At 41.4% G+C, this 14758-nt stretch overlaps 1 protein-coding gene across 10 annotated transcripts in view; it reads left to right on the top strand.

Annotated features, from left to right (window-relative positions):
• frmd4a (FERM domain containing 4A) overlaps nt 1-14758 on the top strand; it is an 89096-nt gene that overhangs the window by 47882 nt on the left and 26456 nt on the right. For 9 of the 10 annotated variants that reach the window (XM_085914208.1, XM_085914207.1, XM_085914212.1 and 6 more), the window contains exon 2: nt 13564-13629. In XM_085914208.1, the coding sequence (XP_085770334.1) occupies nt 13564-13629 (66 nt within the window). Of the gene's footprint in view, nt 1-11027; nt 11141-13563; nt 13630-14758 lie in introns of those variants that run through there. The other variant, XM_085914210.1, reaches the window with a different exon arrangement.

Raw genomic sequence — 14758 nt, 5'->3', positions numbered from 1 at the left:
TTTTTAATGCTTAGTAAAAACATCTTTGCTCAGTGAATCAGCAAAATGCTTCATCAGTATTCGGCGGGAGATCTCTGAACTTAGACTCGGGGCTTTCATGGAGCCATTAGTATTCCCTGCATGCTTCTCATGGCCCATTTGCAGCAGGCACATCACACACTTGTTCTCGTAATATTTTGCATTTTATTTTGGAAGAGATACTTTCTTCTCTAAAAAAAAAACACAAAAAAAAACTGGAGTGTGTTCTTTAAAATATAGGTCTTTGTTTGCAAAAATTATTTTATGGTTGACGTGTAAAAAATGAAAAAGTTGTAAAAAGGTGTCAAAGGTTTTTGAACGTCTGCCTTTATGGAGGACGGCTACTGTACCTGTCTTGCATGTTCATTCATTGTTTGCTTGTGGCTCCTCAGGGAGAGCAGCACAATTGAAGGAAACCCAACCGACACAATGACCATCTCAAAACATCCCCCTCTTTACCGCCTCCTGCTGGTGTAGAGACACGCATGGGGGAAAAAAACCTGCAAAACATCCTCCTCCAAAAACAGTCCTTTGAAGAGATGAACAATATCTTGGCTTGATGAGGTTCTAGAATCAAAGATGAAGCACTTATTGGTGCTGTGGATGGAGAGTAGGGTTGTAGGGCAACGTAGTTGGTGGCAAATGGGGGGGGGGGGGGTTGGTGTGTCATATTGCAGGAAGGGGATATCCAAGGCTCACCGCTTTGCCTCGGAGCCCTCTGATGCTGTCAATATGACACCTAGACTCACTCACTTGGTATGTACAATGAATGCTTTGAGTATGTGTCATAATGAATCACACTTCTCAGACAATAATGCACGTGTTTTTTTTTTTTAATCTAATTGTGTTCTACATATGACTAAACACCAGCATAGTCTCCAGCGTTTACCAACCATTACTCATCCATTATAACCGATCATTGATGCACATATCCCAGGAGTGTGGCAGAATTAAACAACCCAACCAAATAAGGGAAAACAAAACAAAGGATCGTGGTTAGTGGATGGAGTTGTGCTAATTGGTGTTGAGTAGCTCTGAATGACTTGTATTGGAATTGTGTGTTGTAAAGAGTTTACGTGGGAGTAAATCACGTTTTTCACCTGATAGCATAATTTACCCAAGACTTTTTGGTATGATTTTTGCAGAACAAGAAAAAAAAAAAAAGGTTCAAAAGAAGACTGGATTATAAATCATTGTTTTACGCAAGTACGTACATTCATTAAAAGCATAGAAAACAACTGCCCATCAATCGCTGTCTGTTTTCATCATATAACTTTTATCTTATCTTTGTTATTTGAATAATATGCTTGGATAGCAATATAGAGAAGGCATTTAGCCAGGCGAGCTTGAGGTTGAACCTGTGTGACGTCCTTCTGAGGAATTTTCATGACTGTCCAAATCTGGTGTCTGTCTTTGTTCTCTTTGCCAAAGCTAGGATCTGTATGTGAGAAACTTTTTTTTTTTTCTTATCCCCCCTCCCACCCCAAGATATTTTCTTTTCCCAAGGCTTTGAGAGCGCAGCCTGCTCTTTGTTTCGAAACTTTCCCACCACCCTATTTTGGTTTGTCCTTTTTTTTTTTTTTTTTGGAAGGGAGTCATTTTCTAATTTGTTTGGGACTCGCTAGAGGCATATATGTTTTTTTGATAAGGCAGCGTCAGCGCACAAACCACCGCTGTAGTCGTTTGCTGCATGTCTAGGTAGATAGTGACTTATTTGCATAGTTTGCCTGGAAAGCACTTTCACTGCACCGTCACTAGTTTGTGGAGTGATTACACAGAGGCATGGGAGTCGTTATAATCTTTGAACTTCCACATTCCACTTTCCACATTTTCTCACGTTACAATCCTTTGGTGATCAGGGCCAATGTTTGTGTTAGAAAACTAACCAATGAGACTGGTTATTTATTAAAGAAAAAAAGCATAGGAAAATGAGAAATTTTCCCAAATGGCCGGTGTACGTCCGGGCTGCGTGACCTCCAAGGAGTATGTGGATATATTTGGAAGCTACTGTATGTGACAGGGAAAACAAATTGTCTTTCTCAGCCATCATCACAATCTGTTAGAGGAGGTTGAATCAGTGCACGGCCGGCATTCCACCAATTAATTACAGCACTGTGGATGGGGCCCCACTCGCACATAGCTCACGTGATCACCACGCAGCAGCGCCGACACTGTAATCTGATTTAAGACTAGGCATTAGTTTTAACGAGAGCAGGATATTAGAATTTTACACTCAAAGGAAGGAAAGGGCAAGTCCCAGATGTATCACCCAAAAAATATATATAGACATTTTGTCCCTCACCCTGTTGGAGATTATGTGTCTTGCATGATAAATCTGGCTAGCCCCAGCAGACCTCACATCACTTTTTTGAGGTGGTCCTCCAATGTTTAACTGCGGCATTAGTGACGGGGATAAAAGGGCTTATAATGTTTTCGGTTCAAAGGTTAGGGCCTCCAGTGTAGGATGGTAATCCAAGCGGATTATAAAGAGAATCTGGTGAATATCTGAGGAAATCCCACTCGGGGACTTTCAGATCCTCTGTTTTACATGGATCTAATAGCCACGCTGTATTTACTGAACTGTGATTTTCTGAACTCTGTGTGTGTGTGTGTGTGTGTGTGTGTGTGTGTGTGTGTGTGTGTGTGTATATATATATATATATATATATATATATATATATATATATATATATATATATATATATATATATATATATATATATATATATAGCACACCTCGCTGCTATATATATATATATATATATATATATATATATATATATATATATATATATATATATAGCAGCGAGGTGTGCCCACTTGTGCAACTACATGATCTCATTTTGTTTATTTATACTTCATTGAAAAGATTTCTCTTTTTTTGCTCAGTTGAGTTACTAAGTATAGGTTATTGATAACATTTACGAGAGAGAAAATCTCTTTTTGTTGTTACAAAAATTTTATCAGGAGTGTGTAGACTATATATGTATGGATTGTATGTATCAATCAATCTGTCTCATTGTCGTTTGTACAAAATCTTCCATAAAGAAGATTCTGATAAACGCACAAATTTAAAGGCAGCATAAATTCATGCTTAATAAACACATCTTAGAAGTAATTTAATATCCTTTCTGATGCATGAAAAAAATGCTCTATATACGCCTTAATATGCCTTATCAGTTATGAATGAAATTTAGTTAGGAATAAAATGCGGGGAACATGAGGAGTCTATTAATTTTTGTGTCTTCCCCCGTCTTTTTCGAGTGCTTCCATCTGTAGACTGAATTATTCATATACTTCAATGAAATTGCACACAATAGGCAGAAATGTGCAATCAGCGACTGTTCACATGTAAGCTGAGCTCTTCTTTGTGTCTTTGCACACAGACTTTCGCTCAACTCAGACGGCAACGGAGGAAAAAAAATGACCATGACTCTCACGTGTAATGTGACTGATCAGGGAATTTTATTTATTGAACAAACTCAACTTTTTTCCCCACCTCAGATCCTGGACGCTGCCTGAGGCGTAAAAGGCCAAATGGCGGACATTCAATAAATTTACAATGACAGGAGTTCCCTTTGGAGAAGAACACAGTGCCGACCAGGCATCCTTGCCAAGGGCTCTCCCTGCAGATGAGCCGGGTCATTTTTCACTATGTCGCCTCGGTGGAATCAAGTGTGACGGTACACTGAGCCAAAGAATTTGGTTTAGATATACAGTAATCCCTCGCTACATCGCAGTTTGATTATTGCTGCTCCAGTACATCGCAGATTTTCATATTCAAAATAAACCTTCTAAATTGAGGAATTATGGCACGGAAGTTGCCCACACGCCAGCAGAAGGCAGGGAGTGTGCACACGGTTGCAGTACGTACACTTGTAATAATAATAATTTGAGTTCTAAAAATATATTTACAGTATTGTACCTTGTTATAATTATATTTTTAATAATAAAATAGTTCTAAAGACATATTTACAGTGTGTACTACACTTGTACCTTTGTCAACTGTTTTAGTGGTTTGTTCACATGTTCGAAATTCCCTTGCGACGAAAAAAGTACAGGCAAATGTCTGGCGGCCCTTCGGTGTACATTTGCGGCCTTGAACGCAACGTTCACTCTCTTCAAAAACACAGCTTCATAGCCTTAATGTGTATTGATACAAATATTTCTTGTAATCACGTTACTGTGTTAAACATTTGGGTCACATCGCTCTTTTAGAAATGAAACAAATTAGAGTCCTCTCTGTACTTCTGCCTTGAAACTATGCTCAGATGAGAAAGCTCTTAAAACAACTTCAGCATAACCTCACATTGTCCCCTCTCTTCTGTTTTGCTTTTAAAAGTCAGCCTCCGGTTCCGTCTTACCTGAGTGCTTTGCCCTTTTCAGGCCTGTAAATCCCTCCCAACCACTTAGTGTTTTGATTGTAAATCTTCACTTTCCATACCCATCTTTAAATCCTCTTACATCACACAAGTCAGTGTGTCCTGAAGGTCAACAGAGATCTACTCAGAAAGTGAGGAGAGCAATCTGCAGCTCCCAGTATTCTCAGAGGCATGATGGATTTCCTGTCTTGTTCCATAGTTAATTCTGATCTCTGGAACCGACATGTTTATGTTTTTTTTCTCCCTAATTTCCCTCATTTCTGGCACAGTTTACACTTTGGGGGATGTTCAGATCTCTTTGGAAGTTGTCAAGGGGACACATTTTTTGAATCTGTGAACTTCGATCAACCTCGCAAATCCACTGCTTCGCTCAGTTTCATAGAAGTTCCTATTCATTTTCAACCAAGCATTGGATTTAAGTATGTTGAGCACTCCACCATAATGCTGCAATTGGTAATCTAATGCTGTTCAATTGAGGCGGTGCAGAAAAAGTATAAATTATTGTTATAGTTTATGGAAAAATATATTGTCCTGTTTTTTTTGGTTTTTTTTGTATTGTGAAACGCCAATTCACATCATGCGTTCCAAAGCAGAGGATAAAAATAAAATAAAAACATTCGTTCAGTTTCTCTGTGCCACCCAGTCCCGCAATGTCCTTATGGACTGCTACTGCCCTCCTGTCTCATCTCAACTCCCAAGCTGTTCTGTCTCAGAGTACATGTTGAAAAGGCCAGGAGAGCATACAAGCACCGTGAGACACTCGATCGACTACAACTACAGACAGGTCTGCTTAATATTCAGCATACAGAACCATTTGAGTATTTGGTATTCAAGCCAGTCACGTCATTGCATCAAGGCCACTGGAGTTCAATGTCTCCTCAGTGAGCAATGCCCTTGAGTTTGCAAAACACTTTGAGAAAAAAGATAGCTGTTCCAGGATAGCCTTGCGTCACTTTGAACTAAAAATGCACATGATTATAAGGGACAATGAACTAAATCTTGCCACGTGACATCAAGCCATCTCCCGGCATGTATTTCCAGCCGAAGGGTCACTGGGGTCGACCTAGATTTTTCACCGTGTAAATTATAAATGAATAGAGGAGGTGTAAGCCGTAAGAGATCCTTCCCTTGTGAATGAAGCTTGGACTCATTGCCACTTCGCATTCCAGCAGATCCCAGCGGCCCCACTTCGGACTGACTTTCATTGATAAAAGTCATGACACGTCATGTCTCTGGAATCCGAAATGGCCAAGTTGTGCCATGTAGGCTGGATTTATAGTGCAAGTCCAAGTTCTCAATCAAAATTTCCTTCTTATAAATGTAGCTTTCAAGTGACACATATGGCTGTGTTTACTCTGACAGAACACGACACAACCCGCATGCGCCAACGCCCAACTTACATGGAAATAACTCTAGCGATAACACAAAAGTAAGCTATGAGTAATACATATATTAAATGCTCATTCAATTTGCTCCATTTAATATGATGGTTATGTGAAATCCCTGTAAAATGTTTCAGATCTAAAAATACTAGCTTCCATGCGGATAATTAGTTTTCCGTTCATGCTCCAATTGAGCTATCAAAGAGGTAGTCCCTCAAACTGTGAAGTATAAATCTTAGTCTGTGCTAAATGACAAGAGACTGGTTGGACTATTACAGACCGCCAGGCAAGCCTTGGTTCCAACCAAATGTTTGGTTCACAATGTAATACTTTGCTTTTCCACTGTTGCACAGGCGACAACATCACAAAAGTGATTTATACCAAAGTACTTTTCAGCACTCTTCAGTTGGAATACCAAACCACAGTACACTCGTGGCAAAGTGGAATTCGATTCGGTAGAATGGTCGCTAGAGAATGCAGCATTTCTTTCTTAACTTAGGTGCACATCTGTAGTAGTATGTGACCCAGTTCACCTCGCCAACTCTTGGTATCCTTGAGGGCAACATTTATAGGAATTTGGCCTGATAGGACATGTTGTTCTGCACTGGAATCTGTTAAGTTGCATTTGATATTTTCTATTCTGCTTATTACAAACACAGTCGAGCGCAGATGGTTTGCCAGGCAATTGTGTGACAATGGATCAGTTTCAGAACTCATGTACTAATGCTGATCCGTCATGTTCCTTATTTAGGGCTAACTCATCCACTGCCATTGACGGCTATAGATGTGAAAGATCCATTTGAACTTTGTAGGTAGTTTTTCCTCATTCAAAGTAGAAAATTCCAAAAGGAATGATCTTATCGGGTTGATTTTGTCCACCCACAGAATTTGGCAACTTTTTAGGTGTGTATCTGGACCTCTTCCAGGATTCTCCGGCAAGGGGTTAAGTGACAATGACTGTAATTGAGAGCCTAGCAGCATTTGGGTGCGTGTTACAGATGCACAATGAAGTTGAGAATAAAAATCACTTAAGAAAGTCGATGACAATAGAAACTACTGTGAGAACACCACAAAATATATTCAGGTGCTCACTGCCTGCCGAAAAAACAAAAGTCACATTTGTCTATAAAAACTGGTGGTCATATTTCTTCCAATCTGACAGTTATAGGCACAGTTCTTCCTTTCGAGGTTGGGTATGAGAATGTAGCATTCAAGTAAAACAAGAAGAAAGACTAGCCTGCTTTAGAATCTTCTCCCATTTGTTTGAAGTGCCACAGCGTGTTTCTGATTTAGGGAGAAAAAAAAAAATCCTAACTGGAACCACATTTCAGCCTCAAAATCAGTCATGGGCGCATGGGTGGAGCTCGCAGACACACACAAAAACACACTCCCACGCACACATACATACACACACACACACACACACACAGACACACTTGAGCAAACAAAACAGATTGCTCCCGGTCAGTGGATTCTTGAGACATTCCTGGCTGCCTTTGCGTGACCTTATCTGCACAGTTTCAACTGTGGTGCTTTACATCCAGGAGATGCAAATATTTTCCCATCACCAGTGGGTTCATCCAAAAAAGTATAAATGGTGGAAGATTTTAGCAGAGTCACTGTGACTTTGAAACGGCGGTATACCTTGAAACCACTGGGATGTGATTTTCTCTTTAAGTTTGAGGACTATAAGATGATAAAAGAGGAAATCTATTTTGAGTGCAGAGAGTCTTTTCAAATCCAAAAGTATTCAGTCTTCTCTTTTTGTTATGCAGCCATGTGTTAATACGCACCCGTCATATATATCTCGAAGACCGTGCTTGTTTGTTTTGTCTCGTAAGATGACCGAGGTTGGGTGTGGTCATCTTGCTTCCATTAGTCAGGTTTGTATCTGCAGCCGTTACCTTTTGGAGTTCATGCCATCCCTTTCTGTTCCTAAATCCAGATTGTTTCCCATCAGCACATCGTTAAGACCGCACCTCACTCTCATAACAAGTCTCTGTTTCCCCACATTGGATTTTTTAGGCCAACACCCTTTGAGGGTCACGGAACATGTGACACATGCAAATGACAGATGTTTGCCCTCTTGAAGGGAAAGCCAAGGCAGAAAGAAATCTTGTTCTACTTGCCCCCACTAGTCTAAAGACAGTATTCTGATTAACATTGCATTTGTGGAATTATTGCATCTTCAGGGCGCTGCCATTTTTTCATTTCATTTACAACCCTCTGCTGTCTACTGAAAGTGACATCAAAGTTCCCCGAGGGGTTCTCCCACATTTAAAAAATTGGGTCTGTTAGAAATGATTTGTGCTTAGATCAGTAAGTAGCGCTCCTCACGTTATGAACATTTATTCAGAAACTCTTGAAGGGAAAGTGTTCTGGGTCTGCCTTTCGCAGTTCTTCCCTGATATCCCCTTAATCTGTCTTTGTCAATTTCAGCCGCCTTTTGCTCTTCCCTCCCTTGCTTCAGTCAAACAACCGGGGCCTTGTGACGGCAAACAAAGGAAGTAACCAATGAAGGCAGATATGTATTTGACTGAAAGGAAAGGAAAAGCCAGCAACGAGTGTTTGTGTTAAAGCTGGGGAAAGGACTCATCTGGAGATGTTTAAGTTGGACAAGGCAGTTTCCGGTGTCTGGGAGAGGCCAAAAATATCCAGAAACACAAAAATCTGGTAAGAGTATGTTTGGAAGGGGGGAGAAGAGAATACACCTCCTTGTTGCTTCTCATGTGACCTCAGCAAAAATAAGTGTTGAATTCGCAGCAATTGTTGAATTGATGAGTGCCTTACTTGTCTGACTTCCTCGTGACAGTGACTGTGCATGCTTTTCTGTCTCTATAGGCTCTTTTTTCCATGCCCTGTGCAAGTATAGCATAAAGTGCAGTGTCACTGTGAACATGGGTGGAGTTTTCTAGCTATTTTTGTAGACGGGCGCAATTTGAAATGGGCATTTGCGCCGTTGTGGGAGTGAACACAACTCGGTCGTCTGAAGCTGCACAGGAGGGGGGACAGTTGTCAATAACGGAAGCATTATGGACACTTTGGAGTACATTTATAAGAAACTGCAGAAAGATTTCCACTTGTAGATGATTTAAAGTTGGCCGCCATGAAGAGGGCACTTGGAGACGGTCTTCATCCACTATCATGAGTCTCTGTGTGACAATTTGGCAAGTTCATATTTTTGGGAATGTGGCAGAATTGTGGAGGGGTTCCATTTGTGTCATCATAACTTGCGTTTTTTATGATTATTACAACAGCCTGAAATGTACCCAGGAAATACACAGACCAAATGTCATTGTTGAAACTTTTCCCATGTGAATCGAGCCAATCAAGTTGTTTATTCAGAGCTGCTTTGCAAATTGAGGGTAAAGTGATAATATTGTGCTTGTTAGTTTGTATGTGTTTATTTATAAGCTGTTTTTGCAAATGTATTTGATGCTGCTACTGAAAATACCCTCATTCAAGCTTGTTTCTTTAATATTTAATGTACTTATTTTTCCATTCTCAGGCACTTTAGCCCTGATTTGCATTTTATTTCCATTAAGACCCTGATTTTTAAACACTAACATTTTATTTTAATTATATTCACATTCACATCTATGGAAAATATAGAGTCCTCGATTAAACAAACATGCATCTTTCTGAAAGGTGGAAAAAAAAACATTCGAACCACAAACTGCAGAAATATGATACTGGTATGTTCATATTCATGCATCACTCTGGAATTGCGTAATTTTAATGTCATTTTTCAGAATTGCACCTGGTTAATTCAGGATTTCTAAGAAAATATTTAAAAAACTTGCAAATTCTCTATTGATATACTGTTATTCTGGGAGGTGGTAAATCTAAGACTGCATTATTTTGTAGCTGAAATGACACTGACTAATGTGCACACAATACTGTAGGAAGTTTCTATTACTCTATGAATAGTAGACAAAGGAAAAGATGCCTCCGCACACGCTGTCTATTTTTGGTACCAAAAACTGGAGCTGATTGTGTTATGTTAACAACTTTGTGGTTTTGGCAGCTGCTGCTCGGCCAGCGTCAGGTGAACACAAGCTTCCAATTTGGCTTCCTGGAACGTGAGCATGAGCACTGAGGGCCAGAAAAATCATTGAGGCGAAGCGAACCCGAGGAAGGAGATTTGTGTTGGTAGAGTGCGGACAGGAAGCGGTGGAATGGAGAAAGGCCAAATGCAGGCAGTGCAAAACAATCCAATTGGATTTTTCCTTCTTTGCGTGTGGAAATGAAAACCTGTACTCTCTATAGTAGCACCGTAAAGGCTGGCTGATTTGAAAACTCACCGACTCTTTGAATTCTCTGTAACCAGAGGTGACTAAGACCATCCCTACACGACCTCCTCTTGGAACTTGAGAAACAAACAGAGGCTTTGTGCATTTGCAAAAAACAAGTCAACTGCGACGCATTTGTCACTGAAGATAAAGAACTTGTGTTGTTTGGGATTTAAGGAAACCGAGGTTGGTCGTGCTGAAAAATGTGAGTGAATGCACCCGTCAAAGTTCAGTACAGACAAATGATACATTATTTTATTTTTAATCTGTACAATTTATTCTGTTATTTTCATGCAATGCACCACTCTTTACATTCAACCAAAATGATGGCATTTTGTGAGCCGGAATGGATTCATGGTTGTTATATGAATGAACGAATGAATGAATGAATGCATGTTACTGTAGCTTTGAGAGTGCCGTGCACGACCGCACGAACCCCATGAGAATTTTCGAGAAGGAGGGGTGGCTGTTTGGACACTGTCAAACCCTGGCTTCTCTTCAACATATCGTCCGCCACGATTCCTGCGTTTTTAATCATATAAAGGAACGAATCCAAGCGAAGACAGATTCGAATGCAAGTTTGCAAATTCATTTTTGCCTGGTGTTCTTCCCATTACTCCCCCTATTTGCCACTTGGTACGGTCCGCTGCTCCGCGTTCGTTCTTGCAGTGTGTGCCGGTGGTGACAGGAGGAGGGAGAAGGGATGCAGCTCTCAGCATTATCAGTCTTGTGGAAGTGGAGAGGGAGGGATGAGAGCAAGCGAGGTTAGGCTTCTAGTTCCTTGCGTGTGCGGCGTCCTGGCGGGCGGGAGGGAGACAACGACGCTCGGAAGGAGAGCCCAGTGATTGAGCCGATTCTCCGTTGACTGGTCAGTGGTCACCGCCAACATGGATGCGGACGTGTCTCCTCCTCCTCCTCCTCCTCCAGTCCGGCTGCTGTTGGAAGCTTGTCTGCAAACCGCACGACTCATTGCTTTCAGGGATTAATACTTGGACTGTTTTTTTCTTTTTGTGAGTCCCCCCCGAGTCTTTTTTTTTCTGTGGGAGCCGAACGCGGTGCGTTGAAGGTAACATTTGAATTGGATCTTTGCCAGCACTGTCTGAGCATCACTAACAGAAACAGTCAAACGAACAAAATGCTGATTAATCATCACTATCAGGTCCCAGTCAGGTTGAAAATGCATTGTACTGCTGCCGCTCGTGTTTACATGCACACCTCTCTGCTTGATATGTTGGTTGTGATCCTTCCATCCTAGCATGGCTCAAATATTCCACGTTGCTTTTTCTTCATCCACTTGGCTCTATTCATAGACTTTATTGTTTTTGGCGTGGGGAAAAAAAGGCTCAGCAATGTTTGGCCAATGCCACAAAGCAAAAGCCAAAAGTGTTTGTCCCGGCTCTTAAAATAAAAAAAGCCTCCAAGGCAGTGATTTGTTGCATTTGCACTATTCTGGGTGACTCTGTGTTTTGTGTGAAAGCCATTTTGAGCATTTGCTCCAGATCCTTGATATCCTGCAAAATCCATTTACTAACACTCTTTCTCCTCACTCGTAAGACAATTTAGCAGATTAAACAACCGGTTCTTACTGGTAGCATTTTTTCTCAACTATATGGCATTTCTGCACATCACTAGGATGACTTTGGCATACCAGTAGGTCAACATTATGTAGTGATGATGAAAACCTACTAGTCTGGTCCAGGGGGCTACAAGTGCTCCCAGTAAGGTCTATTAGGGTTACTATTGCAACAGAGTAGCTTTCTACTAGGTGGCCAAATGTGACACTCGTAGTGAAAAAAAAAACCATTACTATTACTACTGTACTAAAATTGAATACCAAGGATATTGAATACACTCTAAAACTGCATAACTTCAACTGTTCATTCTGCAAAATGTTTAAGAAGACCTGACTGACAACAAAGTCGCACACTCTCTGATGTACCACCAATTAAAATGACTTGTATTAGGTACAAAACATGAAACAATAAATTCAAGATGAAAGCAAAAGATTTTGAAAATAAATGTGTTTGTGTGCACAGGTGCAACCCATCCAAAGCCTCAAACCGCAGGGGATCAGTCGGTGGCGAGTGGGTGGGGTCAGATGAGGCTGTAAAGTGCAAGGCGGCACATGCATGAACAGTTCGCGTGGTGCATGGGTGTGTTTTCCTCTCACGACTCAACCCTATGCTAACTGCTGTGAGAAAGTGCGCTTGTGTACCTTTGTGAGGGCGAAACGTTTAAAATACTTGCCGTACAGTTACAATTGCGTTGATCGTGTTAGGGAAGTCTGGTGTATTCACGGCTGCATTCACGGTAAACTGGCCCATCAGTACATTTACAGAGCTGAGATTATGCTGTTGTGCATTTACACGGCATAACTGTTTTGCAAACCCAGATAGTAAGTCAACTTCAAACTCTTACGCTTCTCATACGAAGTGAAGCTAGTAAATAAGTCAGTGGACTGAAGCTTCCACTCCAATCCTGCAGAGTTTCCATACTCACAGCAGCTAACCAGTAAAATGCCCACTTCAAATGCCAGTGTGAAAGAAGCTATAGGCTTTGCCTGCCTTTTGCTCTAATGTAACGTGAAGGTGGAAACTCTCCAGGCCGACTTAACCCGCCATTCTGTGTTGGTGCCTTTTATACAAACCAGTGACATCGTGGAGGAAGAAAGGGAAATAAAACTACCAGGTAAAAAATAATTTGTGTTTCGGCGGGCTAAATGCACTTTAGTTTGACTTAAGCCTAAACTCCATCGGTTTTCGAAAAAAGCCCAACACAACATTGGGATAAGCTGCAACACAAGAGTTTGTTTGCCAAGTCACACATGCAGTTGTAGCATACATCTGCGGAATAGAGCGCAGGTGCGAAAAGCAGCACGACTCTGCAGGAATTATATAACTGCATGACAACTACCCGACAATACCACTGAGTCGTCAATTTACAAGCTCAGTGAACACTAAGAAGCCAGGAGAAAATAACAAAGTACAGATAAGGACTATATTCTCAAAGATGACACATAAAAATATTCACAAAAGTAAACCGTTCTAACTTGTGTGAATTTTGAAATGTGCCGACATGTTTGGACAGCCTCGTCTCAGCTTTGTTTACCACGCAAAACTGTTTAGCTCGTACTGCGTTGTGCGTTTCCCACACTATTTTGTCGTTGCACCTGCTTGTGTGTTTATGGACTTGGCAGCTCTATTCAGCAAGCAATGCAAACCACAATTCAAACGTTGTCACAATCGGCCACCCTCATTGTAGCCACTGTAGTTAAATGCTTTGATGGATGCTGCTGTTCTGGCTCAAAAGAGGGATTGCTGGAAAGGTCCGTCATCATATGGGTGTATTAAGCCATTGTGTTTTTAGAACGGCCATCGAAGCTTATTATGACTGAGGAAAGTTCACAGACTGTTGTTGGATAATCTGTTTATTTTTCTCTGTGATTAAATAACCAACAAATTATTGACCGATATATCTTCTGTCTTACAGATGACGGAGGGGAGGCGATGTCAGGTCCACCTCCTGGATGACAGGAAGCTGGAGCTCCTTGTGCAGGTCAGTTCCTCATTCTCCAGTTCTTTTATTCCTCTTCTTAGCTCAAAGCAAAGGAGGAGTAATGCCAGTGTCTCCAGAGGGGTCCAGAGTTTCTGCTGACTGAGCAAAATGTATCAGCAGTAGGTGACTTTGCACTTTTCTCACGCTCACCTGACCGCACAGACATTAAACAGACAGATGCCCTGAGCAGTGCCTCAGCAACACCTCCAGAATGTCACAGCGAGCGTTGTAAAACAAAAACAAAATTAAAGCAAATGCATACATAGGGTGCTCTCAACTCTCTGTTATCCCAAGCCAAGGAATAATCAAACGTGAGAATGGCAGAAAGGGAGGAGAAAATAAATTCAGTGTTCACGGATAGGTCTGCTGACTCTCTGATTCGATTACGATGCCAGAACTGATCCCCTCATCTTCTATCCCTCTCGACATCTCTCTCTCTCCCCTTCTCTCGGCTTTCCGCTTCTTGCTCTCACAGTTGAGCTTCTTTTCCGAGTCACAGCCTCCTGTTACCCCTCACCAAATCCCACTGCCTCTTCAAACACAACTGAACCGCAACCTTATCACCTCCGTCCATGCGTAGTGCATCCATTCTTTCCGCCACCCTTTAATCTATGCAGCCACCTATTCAGCCATCCCATTAATCTGTATATCCCCGATTTATCTTATCATTTGTGCATCTGTGTGTAGCCACCCCTCCAGCTATCCCACCATCCACCGATAAAAAAGTATCCAACCGACTATCAATCCATCCGTGCTTAGTCATTTACCCAATCATGGGCGTGAGCTGGTATCAGATTCAGAGATTTGCACGTCAGTCCTCCACCTAGATGCAATACCTTCAAAATTCCCCTGAAGAACAGACACGGGTAAAGGTTGTATGGCTCACTGACCACTTGCACCAGTAACAGGAATGGGAGGTCGCGTCACTTTGCCTGTAATGATCAATGAAACTTCTATGATCCATTAGTCAAGATACTGCCTGTTTGGTAAACTGCACAAATTCATTGGGCTGCTGGACCGTTTATAAGAAGCAGAGAAAAGTGATCATGTTGACTTTCTGAAAATGTTGTCTTGAGGGAAAGGCCATAACCCGGCAGAAGTGGAATGTTTTTTCAAGTGTTGAGAAAGT

This window comes from Syngnathus leptorhynchus, chromosome 6 (assembly GCF_054491065.1).
Source record: "Syngnathus leptorhynchus isolate UIUO chromosome 6, UIUO_Slep, whole genome shotgun sequence".
NCBI lineage: Eukaryota > Metazoa > Chordata > Actinopteri > Syngnathiformes > Syngnathidae > Syngnathus > Syngnathus leptorhynchus.
Note: the sequence above shows the minus strand (reverse complement) of the source record. Positions and strands in the feature narration are given on the sequence as shown.